A 14,040-nucleotide genomic window follows, 5' to 3' on the forward strand; every position below is an offset into this window, starting at 1 on the left:
AAATTTGTAAATTATAAGTAGTAAAGATATGTACAGTCAATCTCATTTTATGACAAACTGCACTTGCATATGAAAATAGAGCTACTTTCACTGCCTGTAAGTTCATGTAGTACACTGAACAGAGCTTCTGCTGGGTGTCTTTTTTACCTAGAACGTTTTGTAGCCTTTTCATTTATAGTGCTGCTTCCAAATGTCTTCACTCAAGTTTCTGACCTTGCAACTACAGCAAAATTGCACTGGTTTGTCTTGTGGTAAAACAAGGTAAGGTTACCTCTCTTCAAAAATCACCTTAATGACGATTGTTGTTGTTGTTGTTGTTGTGGTTGTGGTTGTGGTTGTGGTTGTGGTTGTGGTCTTCAGTCCAGAGACTGGTTTGATGCAGCTCTCCATGCTACTCTATCATGTGGAAGCCTCTTCATCTCTGAAGAACTACTGCAACCTACATCCTTCTGAATTTGCTTAATGAATTCATCTCTTGGTCTCCCTCTATGATTTTTACCCTCCACTCTGCCCTAAATTGGCAATACCTTGATGCCTCAGAAATCCCATGATGATCCCATGACATCTTTCCCCAGATTGTGTTAAATATTGTGTGCCTATTGCCAGCAGCAAATTTATGACATTTTCTTTAAATAGGTTTTTCACATATCTTCAAAATATATTTCATACCTAATTTTTGTTCCTCTCCTGGGGTATTATGAGTAATTTTGCCCCTTCGACTGTTTTACAAGCAATATTCTCTGTTCCAACCTTCTCAAAAGTTTGTTGTGGTTTTTCTTTCAATCTTTGGGGCAGCCTGTAGTCTTCCTTTTCCTGTCACTGCTTCAGTCACCTTAAAATTGTTGGCCTCCGCTTTCATCAAGCTTGCTTCTGGCATCTTCCAGTAAGCTATGTGAATTGAGGGTGTGAAGAGGTAATATCTTCCCCAGTCGCAAATGTGACTCATGTATCATTTTGAGCAATTGTGGATACAATTGGTGAGGTTTCTGGGTAAAAAGTATTTGTAAATCAACTTCAGAAAATCAAAGTTGAAGCTCAAATTCATGTATTTACAATAATGACTGTATCAGTAATTTTAATAATAATATTAATAATAATGATAATAATAATAATAATAATAATAATAATAATAATAATAATAATAATAATAATCATGAGAGAAACTACCTGTGTCATTAGATAGTCCCGAAAATGTGACTGATAAATCCATATATGAAATTAATTCTTCTTCTGTGATTGTAGCTTCACTGTTCCTACTATTCTTGCCTATTTCCAAAGCAGAAATGACTAAAGCACAGAATGAGTCAAGTGTGGTATTCTGGTTTACATCACACTTAAGCAAGTGTGGTACTACTAAGTTTTGTAGTGTTAGTGAATTGACGGGAATGCAAGATAAATAATAAAACAATTTTCTTGCTATTGTCAACCACTCTCAGAAAGCAATCTGTGCTTTCACACCCTAATCTTAGCCTTAAAACAATTGCTTCCTCAGTAAAAAGATGGTCTTGTAAAAGGCTCCATTCAGTTACACAGTATTTCCATCTATCTTTCTCCTGTGTCATATTTGTGGTATAATTTTGGCTCATTTTCTTTGTAAATTATTAAAAATTTGGCATCCTTGCGGTAAGAGCAGGTCCCCCCAGATTCAAGGATATCAACTGACTGGAAATGCAAAGTTGACAATTTGTCATTTATGCAATATGGTTTCTTCATTGTTGATATGTAACTTTGTGCAATTAACTGTATAAACGGTACGCTGGATTAACAAAATGTCACAATACATCTGCTGATGCATGGCCTAATATTATCATAAGTGTTGTCAGCAGCCAGCTTGATTTTCTTAACAGGCCTGTAATACTCTAGTTACAGGTGCAAACTGTATGATCATATGGTAATCAAGATAATCAAAGAAATATCTTTAAAAGAGAAAATGAAGGCATAGTTAATGTAAAATGCATTTAACCACTGTGCTGCATTTGCCACTCAACTCAATTTTTTAATTCACATATGTTGCTCACTATATCGTACTACTTCCAACATAAACAAAATGTGCATTAGCTTTTCGTGCCTTAGAAGAGATTTCTGAGTTTCCATCTTTACAATGTGTGTTGCATGTTGGTTTTGCTGTTTGGAGCTTTATATCATTATGAACCATTAAAACATCATGTTTTATTGATTAACAAAATATTGAATTCCTTTCCTTTGCAGGATGTGCATATTGCGGCATATACGACATCACGTTTTATACAAGACAGGGCATTAGCGGCTGCTCGCAGTTCATTGTTGCGTCAAGGTGCAGGAGCACTCCAAGGTTCAATGACACCTTGTCTGAGTGCACTTATTTCTGCTTTGCCACAAGCTCTGAGAACACAGTTCAGTACTGAAAAGCCAGCTGTACTGGGTGGTGAACAGTTGCTACATAGTGATCATCTCAAGTGCTTAGCAGCCTTGGCCCTAATGCTTGGACTAGATCGTGTTCTGTGTTACAAACCGATAGCACCAAATGATGGATGCTACAGTAATACTGTTGGTGAGTGTCTAAAATATCAAGGGATTTTATACTTAACTGTGGTCTAGCTGTATTATTTAGAACAGGTTATTGTTGTTGTATTTAACAGAAGACTTTGTTTTGAAACTTAGGATGGAAAATAACAAAAGGGAAAGCAGGCTTATGTGGTTTCAGAGGATATAGCAAAATTAAAGAAAGTATAAAACATTTATTTTATATCACTAAGGAACTACAATAAATATATTAAAAACAAAGATTCCAATACTTACCAAGCAGGAAAGCGCCGGTAGACAGGCACAATAAATAAAACACACAAACACACACACAGAATTTCTAGCTTTCGCAACCGACGGTTGCTTCTTCAGGAAAGAGGGAAGGAGAGGGAAAGACGAAAGGATGTGGGCTTTAAGGGAGAGGGTAAGGAGTCATTCCAATCCCGGGAACAGAAAGACTTACCTTAGGGGGAAGAAAGGACAGGTGTACACTCGCACACACGCACATATCCATGCGCACATACACAGACACAAGCAGACATTTGTAAAGGCAAAGAGTTGCTTGTTTTATTTAAAATGCTTCAAGAGTTTTCACATAAAGATTAGGAGGCACTTCTTTTCAGTATGTCACCATATCATCTGTAAACAGGACTAATTCTGCATCTTGATTAAATAAAATGGTAGCTCATTAATATAAAGCAAGAACAGTAGTGGACCAATAATCCTACCCTGTGGGACTGCCTTAGTAATTTCTCTCTGTGCAGATAGTGTGGCTCTTTGTATTAGTCAAACAACCTATGGCAACTTGTAGTATTATGTTTCTGAAATAAGAATTAAACCAGGCATGTGTTAAATTATGTAATCCATAAAAACTTAACTCCTCTAATTAAATATTATGATGAACCCAATCAGATGCCTTTGATAAGTGAAGAACAACCCAATTGGTGATATTTCATAATTTAAAAATTTTGATGTTTGCTAAGTAAATGTAGAAATAACCATATCATTAGAGTGGCATTTTTGAAATACAGACTGTGTGGAGTACATTACCTTCCGAAAAAATTTAGAAAATAATGGAAGGATTGACAGTGGATAGTAGTCATTGCCACCTGTAGTCACACTTCTAACAGTAGCATCCTTTAATCTGTCTGCAAGACCCTGAGTTAATGATACATTACGTAAGTGACTAAGTACATTACATATTGCAGGTGATATTATTATATTGTATTTAATCAATTTTAATGTTTTATTCTCAATGCAAGAAGGTAGTCTTACAAATTTAATATATTCTCATGAAAACTATGTATGAGGGAAGATCAGAAAGTAATGCAAAATAATGTTACTAGCAAAAAGTTTAATAGGTAACAAAACAAAAAAAAGCAAATGTTTTGACATCTTTTACCTACTTTTCTACAAGTTTCCAATATTCTCAACACATCTTGGTACCGGTTTCAATCTGCCTTTTCACTGAAGTCCATTTGGTTGGAATGTTGCCATCTGCAGACTGCTGAGATCACTTTTTCATCTGTGTTGGCAGACCAGGAATTTCTTCATGGGACCAAACAGGTGAAAGTCTCATAGTGTAAGACCAGACTGTATAGTAGATTCTGGAGCATCTCTTACCCAAATTTGGCAAGTTTATCATGAACAGGAGCAGCAACATGGGAGCAAGCATTGTTATATAGAAGGCTGACACCCTCAGCATTAACGTTGTCGCATTTGTCACAAATGGCGTGACACAATGTAACCAAAGTTTTAATGTAGGCTGCAGCAATCACTGTGGTTACATGTTCAGAACACTATCAAAAGCACTTCTCTGACAGACTGAATCACTCTGAATTCTTTCCTTACTGGGAAGCCAGCATGTTTCCACTCCCTAGAGGTCTGCCTAGGTTTTGGACAAGCAGTATGCAGTGGTATACCCACAATACATGCAGAAAGTCATACCCTTCAATGGCATAATGTGTTATGTGATACAAGCTTGTCTCATTCAATGCCCTTGTGGCACTCTGTCATGTTCTTAGTCACCCATTGAGCACTAACTTTACTAAATTGTAATGTACCATGAACAGTATCTTACACCATACTGTAGGAAATTTTAAACTGCTGTGAGAAGTCCTGCAGTTGCACACAACCGTTGTTCAAAATTGCTGTCTCAATGGCTTCAACATTTTGCAGTTTGTGGTTGTTACTGGCTGCCCAGAGTGTGGTAAACCACTAAGGTTCACACAGTCCTCTTGGAAGAACACACACCACCTGAAGAAATTGCTACAGTCCATGCCGTCATCCCCATACAAGCAATGCATTTATCTGTGAATTTCACTTGGTTTATGCCCTTTGGCCCATACATATCGAACTACACTTTGCTGCACTTCACAAGCTGATGATGGTAACATTCACACAATTCACAGTTTTTGTTTTTTTAGTTTGTAGCATAAACTTCAAACTGTATCATCATGAAATTTCAGTTCCAGTGGAGAAAAAACTTATTGTGCTTTACATTGCAATCCTCCATTACACTCCAATAAAATTTTTCTTTAGGTGGTATAAAAGGAAAGATAGACTAGATTTTAACATTGTTTGATGATAAGATCATTAGAGATGGGGCACAAGCTGTGATTGGGAAGGAAGTCAGCTGCATCCTTCTTCTAAGGAGTGAGCCTGACATTTACAAGAAATTTAGGAAAACCATAAAAACATTAAACTAGATGGCTAAACAGATATTTGATCTTTTGTCCTCCCAATTGCAACTCCAGTATGTTAATATTGTCCCTTCACTCTCAGTTATCTTGTGTAGTGTGTTTTTTTATATTCATTAACAGAAACAGATGTTTCAGGTATTTGTATATCGGAGAGAAAACAACAACATGGAAAGGATAGATTGCTATTCATCACATACAGGGGACATTGAGTAACAGATAGGCACAATGAAAAAGAATGCTGGAATATTTAGCTTGATCAGAAGAACAACACCACACAAGCACTATACCCATACAAAGACATGTGGTCACTGTGATCTCCAGGCACTAAGTCCAGACGTAGACTTTGTCTGAGGTGTAGAGCAATCTAGCTACGGTAGGGAAGGGGAGGGATAGCAGGATAAGGGTGGGGAAACATTGGTAGTGCTTCCTATGGGGTTGTACAGGGACATTGCAGAGATATGGAAGTGGTCCACTTGGTGCCATCATCAGGAGGCTGTGCTGTTGGGGGGAGGGGAGGGGCAGGGAGATTTGAGAGGAGACGATTAAAGAAGGGGAAAGAACTATGCAGGTGCACTGGTGGGATTGAAGGCTTGTGTAGAGCTGGAGTGGGAGTAGGGAAGGGGATAGATGAGTGGAGGACAGCGAATAGCAAAGGTTGAGGCCAGGGGGGTTATAAGAATGGAGGATATGTTGCAGAGAGAGCTCACGCCTGCACAATTCAAAAAAGTTGGTGGGAAGAATCCAGATCGCAGAGACTGTTAAGCAATAATTAAAGTGAGAAACATGTTCAGCAAATGGGTGGTCCAGCTGTTTCTTGGCTGTGGTCATTCAGGTGGAGAGGCAACTACATACAATATGGCATAGTAGTTTCAACTAAATTGGTAGATCAGATGGTGCTTTCACAAGTGACCCTGCCTTTTATGGAGTAAGAGATGCCAGTGACAGGACTGGAGTAGATGATAGCAGTAGTTTATATGGGACAGAACTTGCACCTCATAAGATCACCAGAACTTGACCTATGAGGCAAGGAGTAGGAAAAAGGAATGTGGTGAGAAGGACAAGCATATTGTGTGGGTTGGATAGTCAGTGGAATACCAGTGTGAGGAGAGGGAGGATAGTGGACAGGATATTTCTTATTTCAGGGCACAATAAGAGGTAGTCAAAACCCTAGTGGAAAAAGTGATTCATTGTCTCCAGTCATGTATGGTATTGTGTCACAAGAGGAGTGACTGGAACGGTGTGTATGTGGAGGATAGTAGGTGACTGGTGAGATAGGTCATGGTAGACCTGTTTTTGGACAAGGATGGGAGGGTAATTTCTGTCTGTGAAGGCCTCAGAAAATGAAAGAGACTACTTGGTGTGGAATAGGTGGCAGCTGTCAAAGTGGGTGGTGGTTGGTAGATTTGATGTGGACAGAGGTACTGATATAGCCATCCTTGAGATGAAGGTAAACATCAAGAAAGGAGGCTGAGAAGGATCATGTAAAGTGAATGGGGAAGTAGGTGTGAAGCTTCTTGAGGGATGTAGGTAGTGTGGCCTCACACTCCATCCAAAATATGAAGATGTCATTGGTGCATCTGAAACCGGTGAGTGGTTTGAGATTGTGGGTAGTTAGAAAGAATCCTTCTGTATCATCCATGAATAGATTAGAATAGGATAGTGTGATGTTGGTCGCCATTGCTATACCAAGGATTTGTTTGTAGGCAATGCCTGCCTTCAAAGAAAAAGTAATTCTGGGTGTCGATATAGTTATTTGTGGTGACCGAGAAGGAGGTGAGGAGGCAGTCATGTGTTGGCAAAGGCTATGTTCAATAACATCAAGACTGTGGGCATTGGGGATAGTAGTGTAAAGAGAGATGGCATCAACAGTGATGAACAGGGTGTTGGGTGGCAAAGGAACAGGAACTGTAGAGAGTCAGTGGAGGATATAGCTGATGTCTTTTATACAGGAGCTTGGGGTGCGGGGAGTGTTGGGCATGAGAAGGGAGTTAGTATCAGGGGAAAGGTTTTGGGATGGACCTAGGGATTTGAGGAGGGACTGGAATCCTACTGGATTTCTGGACTGGGGTCACTATGGCAGGGCTTGTAGATGGACTTATCTGACAGCTGGCAGAGTCCTTTCATCGGTAATCCCAGCAGGTCAGAATCATAGTAATGGGACTTTTGTCAGCAGGTAGGATTATATATCAGTTTTGTAGTTGGTGGATTGCAATTCTTTCTACTAATATGAGGTTGGTTTCCATTTTGGGGGGTTTGGGGAGTGATGGTGAGGCAAAGTTTGAGGCTGGGAAATTCTGGAAAGTTTATAAGGATTAATTTGGAGGCAGTGGGGTGTGGATCACAGTTAGATGGAAGAATAAATAGAATAAGTCACAGTTCAGTACTGGTTTTGGATTGAGTCTGATTTGTGGGATTAATGGTGAGAAACTGTTTCATCTGTAGGGACCTGGAGAAGGAGAAAAGGTCTGGAAGAATGTAAGGCCTTTGGAAAGGACCAATATTTCTGTGGGACAAAGCTTTTAGAAGGATAAGCTCATGGCTTTTGCAGGTCTGTTTAGACTTGCATTCTGTCAAGTGGCAGGATGGAGTTTCTGAAGGTGTGTTAAAAGTAATATAAGGCATAGTTTTTTGACTATAAGGGGATATGAGGGAGGTTTGGGGAAGGCTCTTATAGTGGTAGTGGGTAGTGGTATTTGAAGGTGGGAGTGTGGGGTGAACAGATTGGACAGTTTTTGGAGATGGGATTGTGCATCCTGCTCTAATTCGTGGTTAGCAAGGTTTTCAGTTTAGGAAATGGGATGGAGGAATTTGAAATTGCAGAGCAAGGTAATGTTTGGGAGGAGGTAGTGCAAGGATGTTTGGCCCTGATTTCTATGGTTTTGCTGGACTAGGTTTGTGAAGGCTATGGACTGATTGAATTTGAACAGACAGAGGTCATTGTGGAAAAGAGGGGTTGCAGCCAGGGACTGGTAATTTGATGGTCAGACCTTTGGGGAGATATATCAAAGAACATATTATTAAGATTATAGTGTGCTTTTTGTTGTTGTTGTTCGTGGTGGTGGTGGTGGTGGTGGTGGTCTTCAATTTGAATACTAGTTTGATGCAGCTTTACATGCTGTTCTATCCTGTGCATGCCTCTCCATTTCAAAATAACTACTGCAACCTACATCTGTGTGAACCACTTACTGTATTCATACCTTCGTCTCCCTTTACATTCCCCCCCCCCCCCCCCTCTCCCCAACCTTCACTTACCAAAACTTACCAAACTGATGATTCCTTCATGCTTCACGATATGTCCTATTAACCAATCTCTTCTTGCAGTTAAGTTGTGCCATAAATTTCTTTTCTCCTGAATTTGTTCAGTACCTACTAATTTCTCATGTTGAAATGTCAGTGAAAGAGAATCATTATATAACTGTACAACCGCTGTAACTTGCTTTGAACATTGGCATGTACTCGTAATTCTCACACACATTGCTGTGTACAGAAAAGGGGATATTTAGAATTATGTGCATATTAAGTACCCTGACATATTTACAGTGAGCAAAGAGGCATACACCTAAGTAGGTGACTGGATTATCTGACCCAGTTCCAGAACAGGAGAGTGTTTGTAGAGTGCATTGTAATGATGAATGAAATGGTGTCACCATTTCTAAAAGACAACAAAAATGATGAGTCTGGAATGTAGACATCCATCACTGCCCAGGACAAAGAAGTATCAGTCATTGCAGTTGCTGGAAAGTTTGTTTGAGCCTTTTCTTTGATATCCAGGGGTTGCTGATGTTGGAATGGCACCAGTGAAGAACACAATCAGTGTCCAATGCTGATACACATTACACTTGTAGAGCCATTGAAAGCAAGCAATCAGACACACTGTTACATGATATGATTTTCCTGCATTGTAATGCAATGTCAATGCTACACAGGATACTCAGCTTATTTTCCAATGGGACATGCTGGATCGTTAACCTTGCAGCTTGGATCTGTTGACTTGGGATTACTATGTGTCTGTCCCTTAAAGAGGGCCCTGAAAGATTACTGCTTCAACTTTGATCAAGCTGTTTGTGATGCTGTGAATGAGTGTCTGTCATCAGCCTTCATCTTTCTTCATGAGAGTTATAGAAAAACTTGTACAATGTATAAACAGTTGCCTAAACAATGTCATGATTGTTGGGTCTCTTGAAGCTATAATATTCTGCTTCCCGATTGCTGCAGTATTAATTTCTCAATCTGTAATGTCTCAAACATAGGTCTATGTCTATGTTTCATTTGAATGACTCTTAACTTTACTTCCAAATAAAATCTTTTAGCTTCTAGCACTTTACAGATAATACTGCCATGTGACACTGTTTTTGGCTTTTTCTGTGAAAGTTGGTTTTTTTATGCTCAGGTGCTGCCTTTGACTAGTTTCATGTGATTTCTACACATTCTTGTTCATTACCTTTAAGTTGTGACCTTACAACACTGCCATTTTGCATTATTGTGACCACCTGCTTGTAGCTAGAGCAACTACCAATTGCTGCATTCATAGAGGTCAGACAAGCTAGAAGAGAATTAATCAGAAGGTAGTGTGTGTCCAAGAGTATTTGGTGCCATTATTTCCACTGCTTCTCACAACTGTTGAAGGCAGTATGGATGAGGATTCATGCAGTGCATATAGCAATAAAGGCAAGTTGAAAGTTAGCAGTCATTATGTTCATTCAGTGCAGTAGGTGTCTGTCTATGTGGCAAAGCAAATTATCTTGCTGGAAGGTCACATCTTACCAGCTTGCTCCAAAGAGGATTTATAACCAAATAATTAAAAGATGTCTTTCACACAGTTTAATGGTTCCTAAAGCATGGCAAAAACATTTTCAAACTCTGGGTATAGTGACTTGTGTTTGTTCACAAATTAGCCATGGAGTGAGTGTTTTTCTATGTTTCATGCTATACAGGTAACAGTCTAATTTCTAGACCCTGAGAAAATTTAGTTTTTTCTGTCAATGCACCTTCATTGGTGTAGGTGCGGAAAGGATTCATATTAGATGAGGGATCCATACACAGATACGTGAATCTGGTTACGTTCAATTTATTTGGACACTGAGATGTTCCACTGCAGTGTACTGAGTGATCACTATATATTGTACATGTCCTGGCTGCCTCTGATATCAGTGCAACATCAAGTTCCACAGTTTTCACAGTGGTGTCATTAGTACACTTTCACATCACTTACAGCCACAGATGCAGTGCTTGAAATGAGTACAGAGCACTTTTCAGTTACCAAAACGACTGCATTTTCACATGATATAGTCATGACCTATGTACTGCAGCCATCACATCTCAGAGGAATTCACAATAATGCTACTTAGCATCACTGTTTTCTGGCAATGGTGCCTGTGAAGTCATTCATTAAACCACAGTGAGATTCTGATTTGTTTCCAATTCCTGTTTGGCACTGTAATATTGTAGTGTATAGTGTATTCTTATGTTTATTTCTGTGTTTGAACTAGGTTGGTAGTAATTGGGGGACTTTGCAAGGTGATATAATGCATTCCAATTGCTAAACATGCAAAATTAAACTTTTTTTTTTTTCCCCCGACAGTAAGAGACTGGCAATGGCTTCAAGTGCTTAGTGTAGCTGTACGCACTGCTGATGGGCTTGTGAACCGAACAAAGCTGCCCACTGAGTTCACAGCTGACATGAGCCTCACTTACGGTTAGTATCTTGGTATAATGTTTTTACATTCTGTGTAATTGCACCTTTCAGTTATGGCTGAGACTGACTTTTCTTCTGCTCTTACCTTAAGAAAACTTTATTCATTTCTAATTTTATTTAATTAATATTTTTTGAAAAATACGAAAATATTTATTGGCAGATATGTTTAATATGCATGGAAACATTGCAGAACCCCTTTTGTTGTTATTTATTAATTTGGGTTGCTCTTTAAAATTTCTGTGTATTGTGTTTTATCCCACAGAATGTTCGGTTTGAAAAAAGTAACAAAGAAATTTCTTAAAATAACAAAAGACTTGACTCCTCATCAAGTTAGATTTATTTAGTTTGTATTTACTGTTGCATTTGACTCTAGAACTATTACAACTTCAGCACTTGGTCCTCCTCTCCTTTCAGGATCTTTGCAGGTCTCATAGTTCATATCAAAATTGTCCTAAGAAGATTAATTTGGTTTAATACAATATTTAATGGTACAAGTCTGCTTCGTAGTATCCTGCATCTTGACTCTCAGTGTGAGCTCTAATAGCACTTCCAGTTTAAATGTAATCTGCACACTCTAAGTGCTTAAGTGCTTGGAAAATTTGTCCAGATACTTATCAAACACACCCTCTAACAGCTCCCATTAATGCACTGCAGGTTTAGTTATTGCGTTAAATATGCTACAGTCCAGATGAGTTAATACATACCTTTAGTTAATAAAGAAATGCTACTTTTTTCCACTGCAGGTGTATTTCTTCACATAGGCAGGAGAAACTCATTGCTCTTGCTTGGTAATAGGCAATGACAATATGTTACTGAAACGACTTCACAGTATGAAGCTAGTGTTTTGTAACCTCACAAGATTGGTCTAGCACAATCGTACCTTGTCCATGAAGTAAAAAAAAAGTTCTGCTCAGCTGACTAAATTAATTAAAAATAATTATTGGCAGAATACTGGTGGCCAGTAGATCGATGTACAAAATCAGTTAGCTGTGTCTGATATTGAAATCCAAAGTTTCAAAAAATAATTACAAAAAAATGGTTCAAATGGCTCTGAGCACTATGAGACTTAACATCTGTGGTCATCAGTCCCCTAGAACTTAGAACAACTTAAACCTAACTAACCTAAGGACATCACACACATCCGTGCCCGAGGCAGGATTCAAACCTGCGACCGTAGCAGTCGCGTGGTTCTGGACTGAGTGCCTTAACCGCGAGACCACCGCGGCCGGCAAATAATTACAACTCATGAAGTGTATACTGAATGAAATAAACAAATGGAAAAACAAAATAGGGTGCATATTTTTGAGAGATGGGATTGCATAGGTACATGTGGTCACTTAATAGAGTAACAATTTTCTTTCCAAAAACTCCACAATTTAAATTTCAATTCAGTACCCAACACAAAAAAGTTGTTTGGTAAAGTGCAACAGTGTAGTATGTTTGCAATCGAGAGAACAAAAAGAGGAGAACCACATGAAATAAAATTAAAATGCTTTATATAATTCAAATGTAATTAAAATTTATGTAAAATTATTCCTTGCTAATTAATTAAAATATATTTCACACATTTATCTCTGACTTACTGGTTTACAGCAAACTCAGTATTAGCAAATGTGTAAAATACTTCAACATTGTAGTAGCAGTTTCATTAGATGAGCCATGCCCTCTTTTCATGAAAGTAATGTATCATTTCTTAGCTGTTGTAATAAAAAAAGACTTCTGTATTTTCAAATATTTAATTATACATAAAACACACAAAAATCAGTTGCACTCTCAACTATTTATCAAGTTTTAGGGCGTACTGTTCATAGTTTTGCAATTTACATATGTCAGATACAGTCCTCTCTGCGTCATCGTCTCTCCCCCTCAGACCCCTCCTCACCTGTCTACCATTCTGTCTATATGTCTGCTTATCTATGTTTCTAGCTCTCTCTCAATCGTTGCTCTCTGCTCCTCTTATGTCCCCGCTCCCTCTCTTTTCATACTCGTCTGGCCTGCTCTTATCAATTTGCTCCCTTCAATTTACTTCATCATACCTCCGTTTCTTGTCTCCCTTATCCATTCTTGGTCCTGTCTCCAAATCTCTTTACTCTAATTAGTTTCTTACAGTTCCCATATGCTTTAAGATGGCTTCACTGGGATGAACATTGATCAGCTGCAGTATCAACATTGTTTTGTTTATAACCTCAAAAATACATTTCAAGATGGTGAGTCTGTAAGAAATGTCCACATTATTTGAACAACATTCTGTTATTCGTTTTTTACTTGTTAAAGGTGAGAAACCAGTGAATATATACTGTAGAATGTCTAAATTTTATGGCGAAGGTTGTATGAGTCAGTCAAATTTTTGCAAGTGGGTAGAACAGTTCAAAAATGATTGCAACTCAATGACTGACAAACACCGCTCTAGTCGAACAGTTGCAGTTTCAACACCCCCACTTGAAAGTTGAATTGAAGACATTATTCGTGCCGATCGCCATGTGACTGTGGAAATGTTAGTTGATAAGGTTCAAGTTAGTACTGGTACAGTTCATAACATTATTTGTAACAAGCTGAAGTATCGCACATCGTGTGCAAGATAGGTCTCAAAGGAGTAGACATGGCTACACGAGGAAATGAGGTTGAGGGTGTGCGTGGAGCTAAAGGTAAGTTATGAAAGAGAATGACCCCAGGAATGTGTCAACAAAATTTTTAACTTGTGATGAAACTTGGGTTCACTGTTACGAGCCAGAATCAAAAAGATAAAGTATGGAGTGGAAGCACACCAACTAACTTGTCAAGAAAAAGTTCAAAACCCAAGCATCGGCAGGAAAAGTCATGTTGACAGTCCAGTTTTTTGTGATTATCTTGAAGAGCAGTGTACAATAAAAAGCCAATACTACTTGGACTTGCTTTTAAACAAGGTGAAGCCAACCATGAGAGAGACACATTGTGGATTTCAGAGGAGAGGTGTGATTCTACAGCAAGACAATGCACATTGTCATATTGATCAACTAACCCATGAAACAGTCAACAAAATGGGCTGGGAGGTACTGCCTCGTCCCCCTTACAGTCCTGATTTAGCACCTAGTGATTTCCATTTTGTTTGGTGCACTGAAGGAGGCATTACATGGGAAGAGGTTCCAGGACAATGAGGATGTG

The 14,040-nt window shown here is 38.7% G+C and overlaps 1 protein-coding gene across 1 annotated transcript in view; it reads left to right on the forward strand.

Moving 5' to 3' along the window:
- LOC126282514 (probable E3 ubiquitin-protein ligase HERC1) overlaps positions 1–14,040 on the forward strand; it is a 715,173-nt gene that overhangs the window by 582,348 nt on the left and 118,785 nt on the right. The window contains 2 exon segments of the mRNA XM_049982172.1: positions 2,209–2,530; positions 10,786–10,899. Coding sequence (XP_049838129.1) covers positions 2,209–2,530; positions 10,786–10,899 — 436 coding nt within the window.

Source organism: Schistocerca gregaria, chromosome 7 (assembly GCF_023897955.1).
Source record: "Schistocerca gregaria isolate iqSchGreg1 chromosome 7, iqSchGreg1.2, whole genome shotgun sequence".
Taxonomy (NCBI): domain Eukaryota; kingdom Metazoa; phylum Arthropoda; class Insecta; order Orthoptera; family Acrididae; genus Schistocerca; species Schistocerca gregaria.